The following is an 11,802-nucleotide window of genomic DNA, read 5'->3' as shown; positions in this document are numbered from 1 at the left end:
AATAAATATTTAAAATTCAGACAAAAAATAATACATACTGTTTTAATATATTTATTTTTAATGTATCTTTTCTTATTTACTTATAATAATTAAAATATTACCTATTTTTATGTTTTAATATCATTTTACTTGTGTTTTAAATCATTTTGATGACACTTATTCCTTTACATTTTACAACTTGATGCATGTATGTTACCATTTTTTCACCAGTATGCATTATGATTAGGAATATTATTGTCTTTACTAAAAAATATTGGTTAAAAATATTTAAGCGTTACAGTTGTTTTTTTAATTACAAATTTCAAACAATAATAATTATATAAATATTTATACTTTTAATTATTAATATTATTTTTTATTTTAAACCCAATTATAGAAATATATATGTATAAATATAGATATCTAAACATTTATCTTTATTTTAATTCAAATCTTTCACAATTTCATGATAATGGTATTTTGGTCAATTAATAAATAACACAATTAATTTTATTTTTTACATTTCACATAAGTTGTATGGTCTATAATCTTTCAACTCAAATTTACTCATTTTTCACTCATCAAAACAACATAACTTAGATACTATTTAGTAATAATAGAAACTAATTTAGATATCAATAATTTTTTAGTTTCTAAAATATTATCTAATTCAGTCAATATAACAACTAATTATTTTTATATCTAAAATTAGTTTCTATTTAGTGATTGTATTGTAGTGATTCCACTCTCTTTTTCTTCTTTCCCTTTCACTCCCACCCTCATCCAAACAAAGGCTTAATGACAAATCTCCTCACTCACAATTTTCCTTTTTCACTTTCTATAAAAATCTTCTTCTCACACTCGTCTCCTTTACTCATACTTATCTCCTCCATCCGCACTCATCTTCTTCATCTACACTCATCTTTTTCATCCACACTCATCTCTTTTATCTCCACTCATCCATATTCATCTCCATCATTCACACCCATCTGCTTCATCAGCACACATCTCTTTCATCCACTACAAATATTTTTCTATTTTTTTGTTTATATTTTATTTTGTTGAAGTTGGTATAAGAATTTTTTTTAATACCATTATTAGTGTCAGTCAAATTGACAAATTAAATTAATATTAAAAAAATTATTTAACATAAGCTTAGTCAACACTAAATTAAATAAATTTTAAGATAAAAACACATAACATCGACTTATTTGAAATTAAACTACTTTAATTAAAAATAAATTTAAAAATTAGTTTATAAATTTGATGTTACTTAAAGTCAACTTTCAAAAGTTGACACTCATGAATTAATGTTTATGGTTTTAAAGTGAATTGCACGTACGACACAAATTCGATGCTAATAGCTAATTATCAATGACTTTTACTTGTTAGCTTAAGTTAAAAGTTGACGCTAAATATGTATTTACTTGTAGTGAACTATAAGTTATAAGACTGAAGTATATTAATACAGGGAACGATTGTTGAACCTTTTGCTCAATGAACATACATATCCCCTTTACATTTTCACATCCAAGAACGTTAAAATATATATTATTATTCTAAATGGAGACAACAAAGGAACTCTCATTGAATACGTGTCTTTGAATGTGGCATGGTATGAACCTTTTCTTGATGTTTTTTATACATCTTCTCAAAATGATGTCATAATATGATTTTTTTTTCAAACTAAACATATAACATTAAATTATAATTGCAAAGTAAAAGGTTAAAATACAACAAGGTCAAAAGGTTAAAATACAACAAGGTCGTGAATCTTTTCCATTAACTCATTCTTTAGCCTCTAATTTATTTGTTTTTTCCACCACTTCTGAAGTGGCTGGTTTTCATTCAAGCTCCTTGGTTTACATAAATCTATCCATAAGGTAAAATTTATACTTTAAATAAAATATATTACATTTTAATCGGTTATTCATAAATGTTATAAGATAGTCTTTTTCTCAAAGTGAGTTGTAGTAGATATGAAGCCGCCACAATAGGTTAAGGCTTCCTTATCAATAACTCAATTTGTCTTACAAATGGAGCTCTTATTTTAGAATTTTGTAGAAGCCCAATATTGGTCCAAGGTTGTTTGAACATTTTTTGGAATCTAGATTCCCTTATCACGAGGAGTCATAACCTTGTTCATTGCATTTTTTTTTTAAATGTGTAACCTTTTTATCAAATAGACAATGACTTGCTCATGTTGTGTTTCTCACCTATACTCTTTTAACATGAAAATGTTTAGAAACACAAATATAGCATAACAAGAAAAACCCTTTTAAATTGAACTACAATTTAAATTACCTTAAACTCTCCAAATCATTTATTTTGGCTCCAAATCATTTATTTTGGAGTTCAAGTTGTACCTCGTTCCATGTTGGACTTGGTTTATTAAAATTGTTCTTAATGATCCATGTGATTATATTATAAGGAATATTTACTAGTGTAAACTTGTGTGAACATATATGGTCAAAATGATAAATAAATAATGGCATAACAAAAAATAATAATTAAATTAAAGTTTATTCACTCTTCTTTTTCTACATGAAGCCAAGGCATTTGATCAACTACATTGTAAAACTATAAAAGATGTGAATACTCATGCGTAAGAGACTCTTGTGTTATATAAGGTTGATTCAAAGTCCTCTTGAATGAACCAAGACTCATTTAAGGGATAATACATGTAGACTTCAAGTTGAGGCATAAATAGAAGAAGTGAGAGATTTAATGGTGGGTGAAGATCTCCCACTAACACCTCCACCAACACACACAAAAATATTACATATGTAACATGCAAGAAAAAAGATTTTCTTTAAAACAATAGATTTTCAATAAACAAATGTTTTCTACACAAAAAAAAATCACATATCTTACCTCCCATTCACTATAAATAATTATTACAAACCACAATATAAATGTAATATAAGGTAATCAATTTTAATGCATGAATTGCCTTAAAGATTCCACTATCTTGGTGCAAAACCTATTGTTAAACCCAACTTACTATGATATAAGTTATTGTAATGTGAGTTTGTGTCACAATTACACTCAACCAAACTTTGAATATGTCATACGAAAAATATTTTGAACACACATTTATAACTTTATTATACCTTGAAAATACTTTTCATATGTTTTATTTTTAGTTGTTACTCATTTCCTTTTTACTACTGATAAATTACATATTTAATTTTGTATTTTTCAGCTCATTTAACCTTTCTTTGCTTATTGTTTTAATCATAACTTTTTTTGTAAACAACATTTTTTTTTGCTGATTTAAGTTACATTGGATTCCACATTTTCAGAACTTTAAAATGGACATATGATGCTTTAAATTTGGAGTCTTCGACTATTTTCTATTATTTTTTTTAAGTTGAGATATATTTGTTGATTTTTGTTTACGAACCCATACAAATTCAATTTTTCTTGTTTTAGTTGGACTTATGATCCTAATTAGAACTCACACTTAGACGGATGATGTTTAAAAGTATATATAAACCTAAATGTGTTCTAAAAGACACTATGATCATTTGCTTATTTTTCATTCTTAGAAATTGTCTCTCCATCTTATTTTTCTATTTTCCTCTTAATTTTATTTAGTGTTTTTCACCTATGAAGAATTAGTTCTTGAACATCAACTCATGAAGATAAAACTAGTGAAAACTTTGCGTGTTAGTATTTTATAATTTTTTTTATATAATATTATTATACTAAAAGTTCTTTAGCAATTTTTCAATTATTATATGAAATATATGTATATATATATTCTTTTCTTTCATGTTTCTCAAAGAAAAATATAATTATTTTGTTGTGCTTGTACCTGCAGTGTTTTAAGATTTTGTTAATCATGAATTGGACCAAAGATTATTTGAACTAAAGATAAGAAATATTTGAAATATTAATTACAAAGTTATATTTTAAGATGAGGTAAAATTGGAGTGTACTTTACTCCACAGAAATATATTGAATTTTGGGAAACATTGACTTTATTTGCATCATTGCGTTGGGTTTGGTGGCAGAGAGAGAGAGAGAAAGAGAGAGAGAGAGAGAAAGAGAGAGAGAGAGAGAGAGAGAGGGAAACTCTGGATTCCACCTCTTCCCGTCCTTCGTGACGGTCCTCTTCCTTCGACCTCTTAAGGTTCTTCCTTTTCGATTCTTCCATGCTTTTCAGATCCCATTTTACCTTAATTGCATTCATCCCATTCGTTCTTATCATTGCAATTTTCTGTTCAAAATTCACCAGAGCAAAAAATCAATATAAAAGCCCCCTCTATTGTTTGAGATTGGTTCTCGTTTCATGCTGTGGGATTGATTCAACATTCTTGTGGGATTTTGTAGAGGAGGCCCAGTGTGGTTTTCTTGATGTATTTTTATGGCTTAATTAGGGTTCCGATTCGAGATTGGATTCTCTTTTGAAACTTCATTCTTGTTGGTTTTAATGCTTTTCAACTTCGATATTATCTAGGGAATTTAATGGGCGCATTGTTTGCTAGATGAATTGGCGGGTCCTGAATTCTCTGGATTATTGCTTTGGGCTTGATTCGAATGGTATTGATTGTTTTTTTTTTTTTTTTTTTTTTTTTTTTTGCGTTCTGCGTGCGTTGGTAGGATTTGCCAATAATGTGATTGGTCTTTATGATATGTTTAGGGCTTCTTATGATTGGATCCCTCATCCTTGTGATGCTTAATTTTTTGGGTTAAAGATCGGAGTGGGTTTGTCTTTGAGGCGCATTGAAAGCTTAGTTCTGTGTCTTAGGTGAAGTTTTTTAAATTTTGATACCTTCTTGAATTTCCTGGACGATATGTTTTTTTTGTAGGTAAATTGACGTGTGATGATGTCTGGAGTGTAACTGTTTGGATTAATACGGATGTTTGGAAATGGTTTTTGAAATAATTATATATTTTACATTCTACCTGTAATCATAATTGAATTTGGGACTTGCAAATTAGTTATTATGTTTGTTCCCTCCACTGTAACTTGTTTGATTGTATTTTTGAACAGAGTTTTAGTTTTTAGTTGATATGCTGGTTTAACTGTCTGGTATTTTTTCTACCACTGGAAAAATTGAAATTTCTGTAGGATTTCAAATTTTAACTTTTAGCCACAAATTAGAATTAGAAAGTAAAAATGAAGTGTATTTTAATTGGGCATTGATGGTACACACTCTTTAATTTTGATTTACTTATAGCGTTGAAGTCTATCACATTTCCTGTCATTTCTTCTGTTTTTGTTGAGATTTCTATCTTTGTTGGCCATTTTTCATAATATGTTGTAGATTATTAATCTAATCAGATGTTTTCTCATGTTTTCTGATTGCAGGGTGATCTTGATTTGAATCTTGAGGTTCCGGATACATTTTTTGAGACATGGAAAGAATTTGCTTCTTGCCAAGTTGCTTCCAGTATTGGTTGCTTTTATTCCAAGAAGTGTTTGACCACCAATTCTTCGTCCGTGGAGATTTTATTCATGTTTCTTTTGTCAATTGCACCTAGTTTTTTGTTCTACGTTGATGATCAGCACAGTGTACTTAATGCTTGTTTCTTCTGAGACCAGTGCTGCATCTTTAGGGAACACATACAAGTAAGAACTTATTTGTCTTTTGCTGAAACCTGTAAAAAATGTTGTTTCTTAATAAGTGTTCCTTTGGCAGTGCATTCCTGACCCGACATCCTGTTGAAACATCTGAAAAATCCACTTCTGGGGTAAGAGATTCTCAGGGAGCAGTTGTTTATCTCCTCCACCTTCACCTGTTTTCACCTACTAAAGTTTAACTGAACCTTTTCTTTGTTTCACAGGGCTGAAGTATATAGATTAATGTGTGAATTTTGGATGCTGCCTGCTTCTCAAGTATTAGACAAGCAACTGCGTTGAAGAAGTGTAGTCAGTACTTATTTACCATCACTGCGTTGTTGTTTCTAATGGACATTGGTGGTGACAAAATACTATTTACCGGACAATTCTAAAACTATCTAGATTAGATGAAGTGACTACTATTGAAGTCCTCAAGTCTTGGGTCATGATGAGTTTAGCTGAAGATTAATGTTGCTTTGATCAATCTTTTTTGGTTGGACTGGGAGTTGATAGTATGTTCTCCAGGACTTGTTTGATTCTACCAGATGCATCCTGCTACCACTACGAAGCCGTGGGTCTATTAATCAATAAGGCTATGCTGCCCTTGCATAAAAAAGTTATGTTTTTTATTTCATTGACATGACAGCGAATTGACAGTGAAATTTGCCGGATCATCTAATATCTGTCAACATTTTCTACCCTTTTATTGACATTGTTTGCTAGAGATAAATGCCATCTATCTTTAGTTTGTTTGTCATTTCTTTTTGAATAAGAGCTGCTTTGGGTTCTGTGGGAAAATGGAGAGGTGAGTATTTGTTTCTCAAGCCAGAAGTTGTTATTCCCTCTTTTTTACTTTTTAATATATTCAATTTTTTTCTCCTTCCCTAAACACAGGTACAAGTTAATTAAGGAAGTTGGTGATGGAACATTTGGGAGTGTTTGGAGAGCCATTAATAAGCAAAGTGGTGAAGTTGTAAGTATGTTTTGAGTAGAATGATATATGAATTTGCATTGTGTTTGTTTCATCTAATTTGTCATAAAATTCCAGGTTGCAATAAAGAAAATGAAGAAGAAATATTACTCTTGGGAGGAGTGTGTAAACTTGAGAGAAGTCAAGGTATCACATCCCTTTGATCTTTCCTTGCTTTTATTCTCCCTATATTTATTCTCTAATTTCTCCTATGGCAGTCATTGCGGAAAATGAATCATTCAAATATTGTGAAGCTGAAGGAAGTTATTCGAGAATGTGACACTTTGTGCCTTGTTTTTGAGTACATGGTGAGTGACTGGATTTTGTGGCATACTGGCGGCTGATGTAAAGCCTAATACTAATTGTTTTAAGTCAATATTGGGTAATGTAGGAATTCAACCTGTACCAACTTATGAAAAACAGGGAAAAGCTGTTTTCTGAAAATGATGTTAGAAATTGGTGTTTTCAAGTTTTCCAAGGTTTAGCTTATATGCACCAGCGTGGATACTTTCATCGTGATCTTAAACCAGGTACATGATTATCATATTATACCATTGTGTTAGTATGTGGTATGATGGAGTAATAGGGTTCCGTTTATATTATACAGCTTGGAATGGATATAATGTTAGAATTTTATTCTCTTATTGCCAATTTTTCCTTTTTGTCTATTTTAAAAATATTTTTTAAATGTTGCTTGCTGGATAATTGAATTGAATATCATGACAAGATTTACATATTTCTATTACTCTGCTACAAAATTCTGCTGTTTTGACTCGAGGTACACTTCTTTTTGCAGAGAACTTGCTGGTCACTAAGGATGTCATAAAGATTGCTGATTTTGGCCTAGCCCGAGAGATCAGTTCACAACCACCCTATACAGAGTATGTCTCCACACGATGGTATGTTTTTTCTACTCAATACTTTATTGTTATTGTTAATGTATGATGCACTGTTTCATATGCATTTAATTTAATATGTATTATAACCTCTGATTAGGTATCGTGCTCCTGAAGTCCTACTTCAATCCCATTTATATGGACCTAAAGTTGGTAAGTATCTGATATTGAATAATTGTCATTTATGGTGACTTATGTTTTACAAAAATATTATGGTCTAGAGTCTAGACAATACATTACTCAAGTGTCAAGTACCATACATTTATGGATTTTCTTTCATCTTGTAGATATGTGGGCAATGGGTGCTATTATGGCTGAGTTGTTCACTCTACGTCCTCTATTCCCTGGTACCAGGTATTAACTTTTCTCTCCAGTTATGCAGCTTCCCATAATGATATTTTTAGTTAGATAAAGCTAATAAATATTTATTAGGGAATTCACAAATCTGTGATACTTGGTTCGACTCTGAACAAGTTACGATGTCCAATCCAAGTACATGACTGAATACTTTTTGGCAAATTATTTGGTTTCAAATTGTTAATAGTTTATGGCTTAACATCTATAATTCCATATTAGTGGCATACTTCTAGACATCATCAAGTTTAGTGACTGAGCTTTGAATTAACATGTTCCATTATTTCTGTACATGCAGTGAAGCAGATGAGATCTACAAAATATGCAGTGTAATAGGTAGTCCAACAACTGAATCTTGGGCTGATGGACTCAAGCTTGCCAGGGATATCAACTATCAGTTTCCGCAGGTTCTTTTTGTACTTTTTCTGTTTTACTTTGAGAGTGCTAGATACTAATTATTATGCAATGTGTGACTGTGACATGTGAAGCAATTAAAAATGTGCTATTTTGTCTGCTTGGATAATTTTAAAGTCTTTTATTTAGTCTTTTTTCCCCTTAACCTGTTGTCTTTTGATATTATGTATATTAAGATGGATATTTTCTTCCCTAAATAAATTCTGCAGCATGCTAGTGTACATCTCTCTGCTCTTATCCCATCCAGAAGTGATAGTGCAATTAGCCTTGTTACAGTGAGTAGTTTTACTTTTATCACTCAGTAGTTCGGTCTTGGCCCCTTTTTTTAAAACTTATTGAGTGCTATGTATTCATGTTCTGTTTGAATTATATTTCTGTAGTCACTTTGTTCATGGGATCCCTGCAAGAGACCAACAGCATCAGAGGCTCTTCAACATCCTTTCTTTCAGGTTGTTTTTTAACCAATCCTTACTTTAGATAAGTTTTGTAAAAAATGTCTTCTATCTTTTAATCACATGACTATATGTTAACTTCAATATTTTTGCTTTTTGATTTGTTTAGAGTTGCTTTTACATCCCTCCGTCCCTTCGCACAAGAGCCGTGACCAGAACTCCTCCATCTGGTTTGTAGTTTAATTTAGATTGTTTTATAAGGAATGACTTATGCTTCAATTGGAAGGGATACCAAACTCCTTGTTGTCTATTTTGTTTCAGCTGGGACCAGGGGTTCATTGGACCGGCAGGGGCTCAAGAGATACTCTAGTGCTTTGCCTAATACAAAAATCACAAACAATTTTTCTTCCCAAAAATTACATGCTTCTGTAACTTCAGGTGATATAATTGGTTTCAGTCATATTTAGGTTTAATACATGCTGCATCTTTTTTATTCTTGTATTTGTAGATTTGAGTTGTATTATTATTCATTATAGTTAGAAATATCTGTTGGTGTTTAAGCTGGGAAATCTCCATCAGATATTACATCGTTTATGTTTGGTATGGTATGATCTCCAGTTCTCACAAGTTTAAATCGAATGTACCACCAACTAAACTTACATTCCACGCATTTGATCTTCTATTCAAACACAAGTCATACTCTTTTGAATATATAGTTTCCTATTTATTTCTTCTTTCCAGTCTCAAAGCGATGAAATTATAAATGCAGCTGAGATTTTTTATGTTCTTGAAAAGTGGAGAAAATAGGCCCCCTCTTTTTGGTACTCATTTATTTCTGAACATTACAGGTGTGCAGCGGAAGCTGGATTTGGCAACCAAGGTGAGTTCTGTCTTTCTACTTTTGTCCTTTCCCGTTATGCTGACTAAATCATGCCCTGCCTACCCATGCTGTCTTCTTTTTACTCATTGAGTCTCTGGTTCCCACCCATGCCTTTTACACGTTGAAAATCTGGTGCCAACCCACGCCCTCTTTTTACTCTTTGAATATGTGGTGCCAGGCATTGAGATAGTTAAAAATCTCACAAATCTGACTCCTTTTGGCCTTATAGAGTTGCCCCTTTTTGGTGTTACTATGTTGGACTGTGGTTCGCCCATAAATTATTTGCTGTCAATTTTTGTTCTGCTAATATTTTTTTGTTTCTTCTGAAGGATGGAATTAAGAACAAGAAGCCATTGAAGACTACTACTCCACAATCAAAATATCGATTTACAGGAAAAGATAGCCCGAGTAAGGGTTTTAGTCCTCTAATAAATAACCAATTTCATATAAGGACATTACTTAAAGCTGATTCTCATTAATATAATCATGTGTTTGGCAGCTGGTATGAACAAGGGGAGGAGTGTACGCGGGGTTTCAGAAAGCGCTGAGAAGTTGGCAAATATGTCCATTGGTACGCGAAGACAGTCCATGGGACAAAGCCGTCCACCGCCTCCAATGAAGACAGCCAATTGGATATCTGAATCACTCAGGTCCGGACAACAAAATCCAACTGAGAGAAGTTTGACAAGAAAAGTTGCAGGCTGAGATCACTTTCGACAATCTTTGATTCATAGATCCATATTTTCAATTATGGGTTTGCACCTGCCCTCTTGAGTTTGGTGATGCTTTTTTGTTACTATTACGGCTTTTTCATATACTTTTCTTTGCGGATGTGTTAGTATTTTGAGTAAAAGTTTCTTCATTAATACTAGATTCACCCTTCAACTCCCAACTAAATCTCACACAAATAAATCCATTCACATTTTATATCGTTTACACATTTTAATTATTTTCTACTTGATATTATGGTATGTATTCATTTAGAGAAATAGGAGGCAATATCTTCAACTTTAGACATTATTTTTACATGAGACTAGCTTACTCTTAGGATATAACTCATGAATAAGGGTGGACAAAAACTCTGGATTTATCTCAAATCCAAATCCAATCTATTTAATTGGACATGGATTAGATATAATTTGGATACATTTTTGGATTATCCAAATTGCATTTTGGGTTGGATTTTGACTTGGCCTGATCCAGGTTGAGCCAAGACAATTCGGGCCCAGGTTGAGCAAAGTCGACCCAAGTCCACTTCGAGCTGAGTGGCCGATATTGAATCAACCCGAGTCGACGGGGATTGATATTGAGCCGAGCTGGCCCATGCCATTGTCTAGTCGAGTCGGTTCAAGCCAATGTCGAGTTGAGTCTTTCAGGTCTGATATTGAGTCGAGCGGGCCCGTGTCGATATCCAGCGATTGGGCCAGGGCTAATGTCGAGCTGAGCGGGCCCAACCCAATGTTGACTTGAGCAGGTCCAGGTCTAGGTTGATGTTGGCTCGAGTGTGTCCGGGTCAATGTCGAGTCAAGTGGGCCCGAGCGTGCCTGGGCTGTTGTCGAGCCGAGCGGGGCCCAGATCGATGTCGAGCCGAGCAGGCCCGAATCGATGTCAAGATGAGCGGGCCTGCACTGATATCGAGCCAAGCGGGTTCGGGCCGATGTCGAGCGGCCCCGAACCGATATCGAGCCGAGTGGGCCTGGACCAATGTTGAGTCGAGCAGACTCAAATCGATGTCGAGTCGAGCGGGCCCGGGTCGATGTCAAGTTGAGCGGGCCTGGGCTGATGTTGAGTCGTTTGGTCCTGGTTCGATGTCAATTCGTTCGGGCCCGGGCCGATGTCAATTCGTCTAGATCCGGGCCGATGTAGAGTCATTCGGGTCTGGGCTGATGTCGAGTCGTTCGGTTCTGAGTCGATGTCGAGTTGTTCGGGCCCGGGCTGATGTCGAGTCGTTCGGTTCCGAGTCGATGTCGAGTTGTTCGGGCCCGGGCTGATGTCGAGTCGTTCGGTTCCGAGTCGATGTCGAGTTGTTCGGGTCGGGGCCGATGTCGAGTTGTTTGGCCCGTGCCGATGTCGAGTCGTCTGGGCCCTGGTCGACGTTGAGTTGTCCGGGCCCGAGCTGATGTCGAGTTGTCCGGGTCTGGGCCGATGTAGAGCCGGGTGTGTCTGCGTCGAGGTTGAGTTGGCTTAGGCCTAGTTCAAGCCAAGTTAGTTTGTATCTATATCAAAATGGATTTAATCTAGTTGAAAGTGGATTTAATATAATTAAATAAGTGAATTTAATGTAGATTTAATCCACTTTAAATGGATTTAAAAAAAATTCAAATATATTTGATCTAGTTAAAGTG

At 33.9% G+C, this 11,802-nt stretch overlaps 1 protein-coding gene across 2 annotated transcripts; it reads left to right on the top strand.

Moving 5' to 3' along the window:
* The first annotated feature begins 3,964 nt into the window (after window positions 1-3,964).
* Window positions 3,965-10,393, top strand: LOC137808620 (cyclin-dependent kinase F-4). Of its 2 annotated transcripts, XM_090299860.1 has the most exons (17): window positions 3,965-4,117; window positions 5,300-5,560; window positions 6,446-6,524; window positions 6,600-6,668; window positions 6,740-6,829; window positions 6,913-7,051; window positions 7,318-7,420; window positions 7,518-7,570; window positions 7,705-7,771; window positions 8,070-8,178; window positions 8,395-8,460; window positions 8,566-8,634; window positions 8,747-8,807; window positions 8,899-9,015; window positions 9,426-9,457; window positions 9,787-9,865; window positions 9,957-10,393. In XM_090299860.1, exons 2-17 carry the CDS (start codon window positions 5,490-5,492, stop codon window positions 10,160-10,162), a joined length of 1,410 nt encoding a protein of 469 aa, XP_090155986.1. In that variant the 5' UTR covers window positions 3,965-4,117; window positions 5,300-5,489; the 3' UTR covers window positions 10,163-10,393. The 2 variants fall into 2 exon arrangements, with proteins under 2 accessions (XP_090155986.1, XP_090155985.1); XM_090299859.1 differs by lacking the exons at window positions 3,965-4,117; window positions 5,300-5,560 and adding an exon at window positions 5,776-6,356.
* The last annotated feature ends 1,409 nt before the right edge of the window (window positions 10,394-11,802 follow it).

The sequence above is a fragment of the Phaseolus vulgaris genome, chromosome 3 (assembly GCF_051622355.1).
Source record: "Phaseolus vulgaris cultivar YP4 chromosome 3, ASM5162235v1, whole genome shotgun sequence".
NCBI lineage: Eukaryota > Viridiplantae > Streptophyta > Magnoliopsida > Fabales > Fabaceae > Phaseolus > Phaseolus vulgaris.
The sequence above is the reverse complement of the archived record's forward strand: the minus strand, read 5'-3'. Positions and strand labels throughout refer to the sequence as shown.

Coding starts and splice junctions, on each gene's coding strand:
- LOC137808620 (XM_090299860.1), top strand. CDS start 5,490: ATGATCAGCACAGTGTACTTAATGCTTGTTTCTTCTGAGACCAGTGCT. Junction 7,772..8,069: donor CCTCTATTCCCTGGTACCAG/GTATTAACTTTT, acceptor CTGTACATGCAG/TGAAGCAGATGAGATCTACA. Junction 8,179..8,394: donor TCAACTATCAGTTTCCGCAG/GTTCTTTTTGTA, acceptor TAAATTCTGCAG/CATGCTAGTGTACATCTCTC.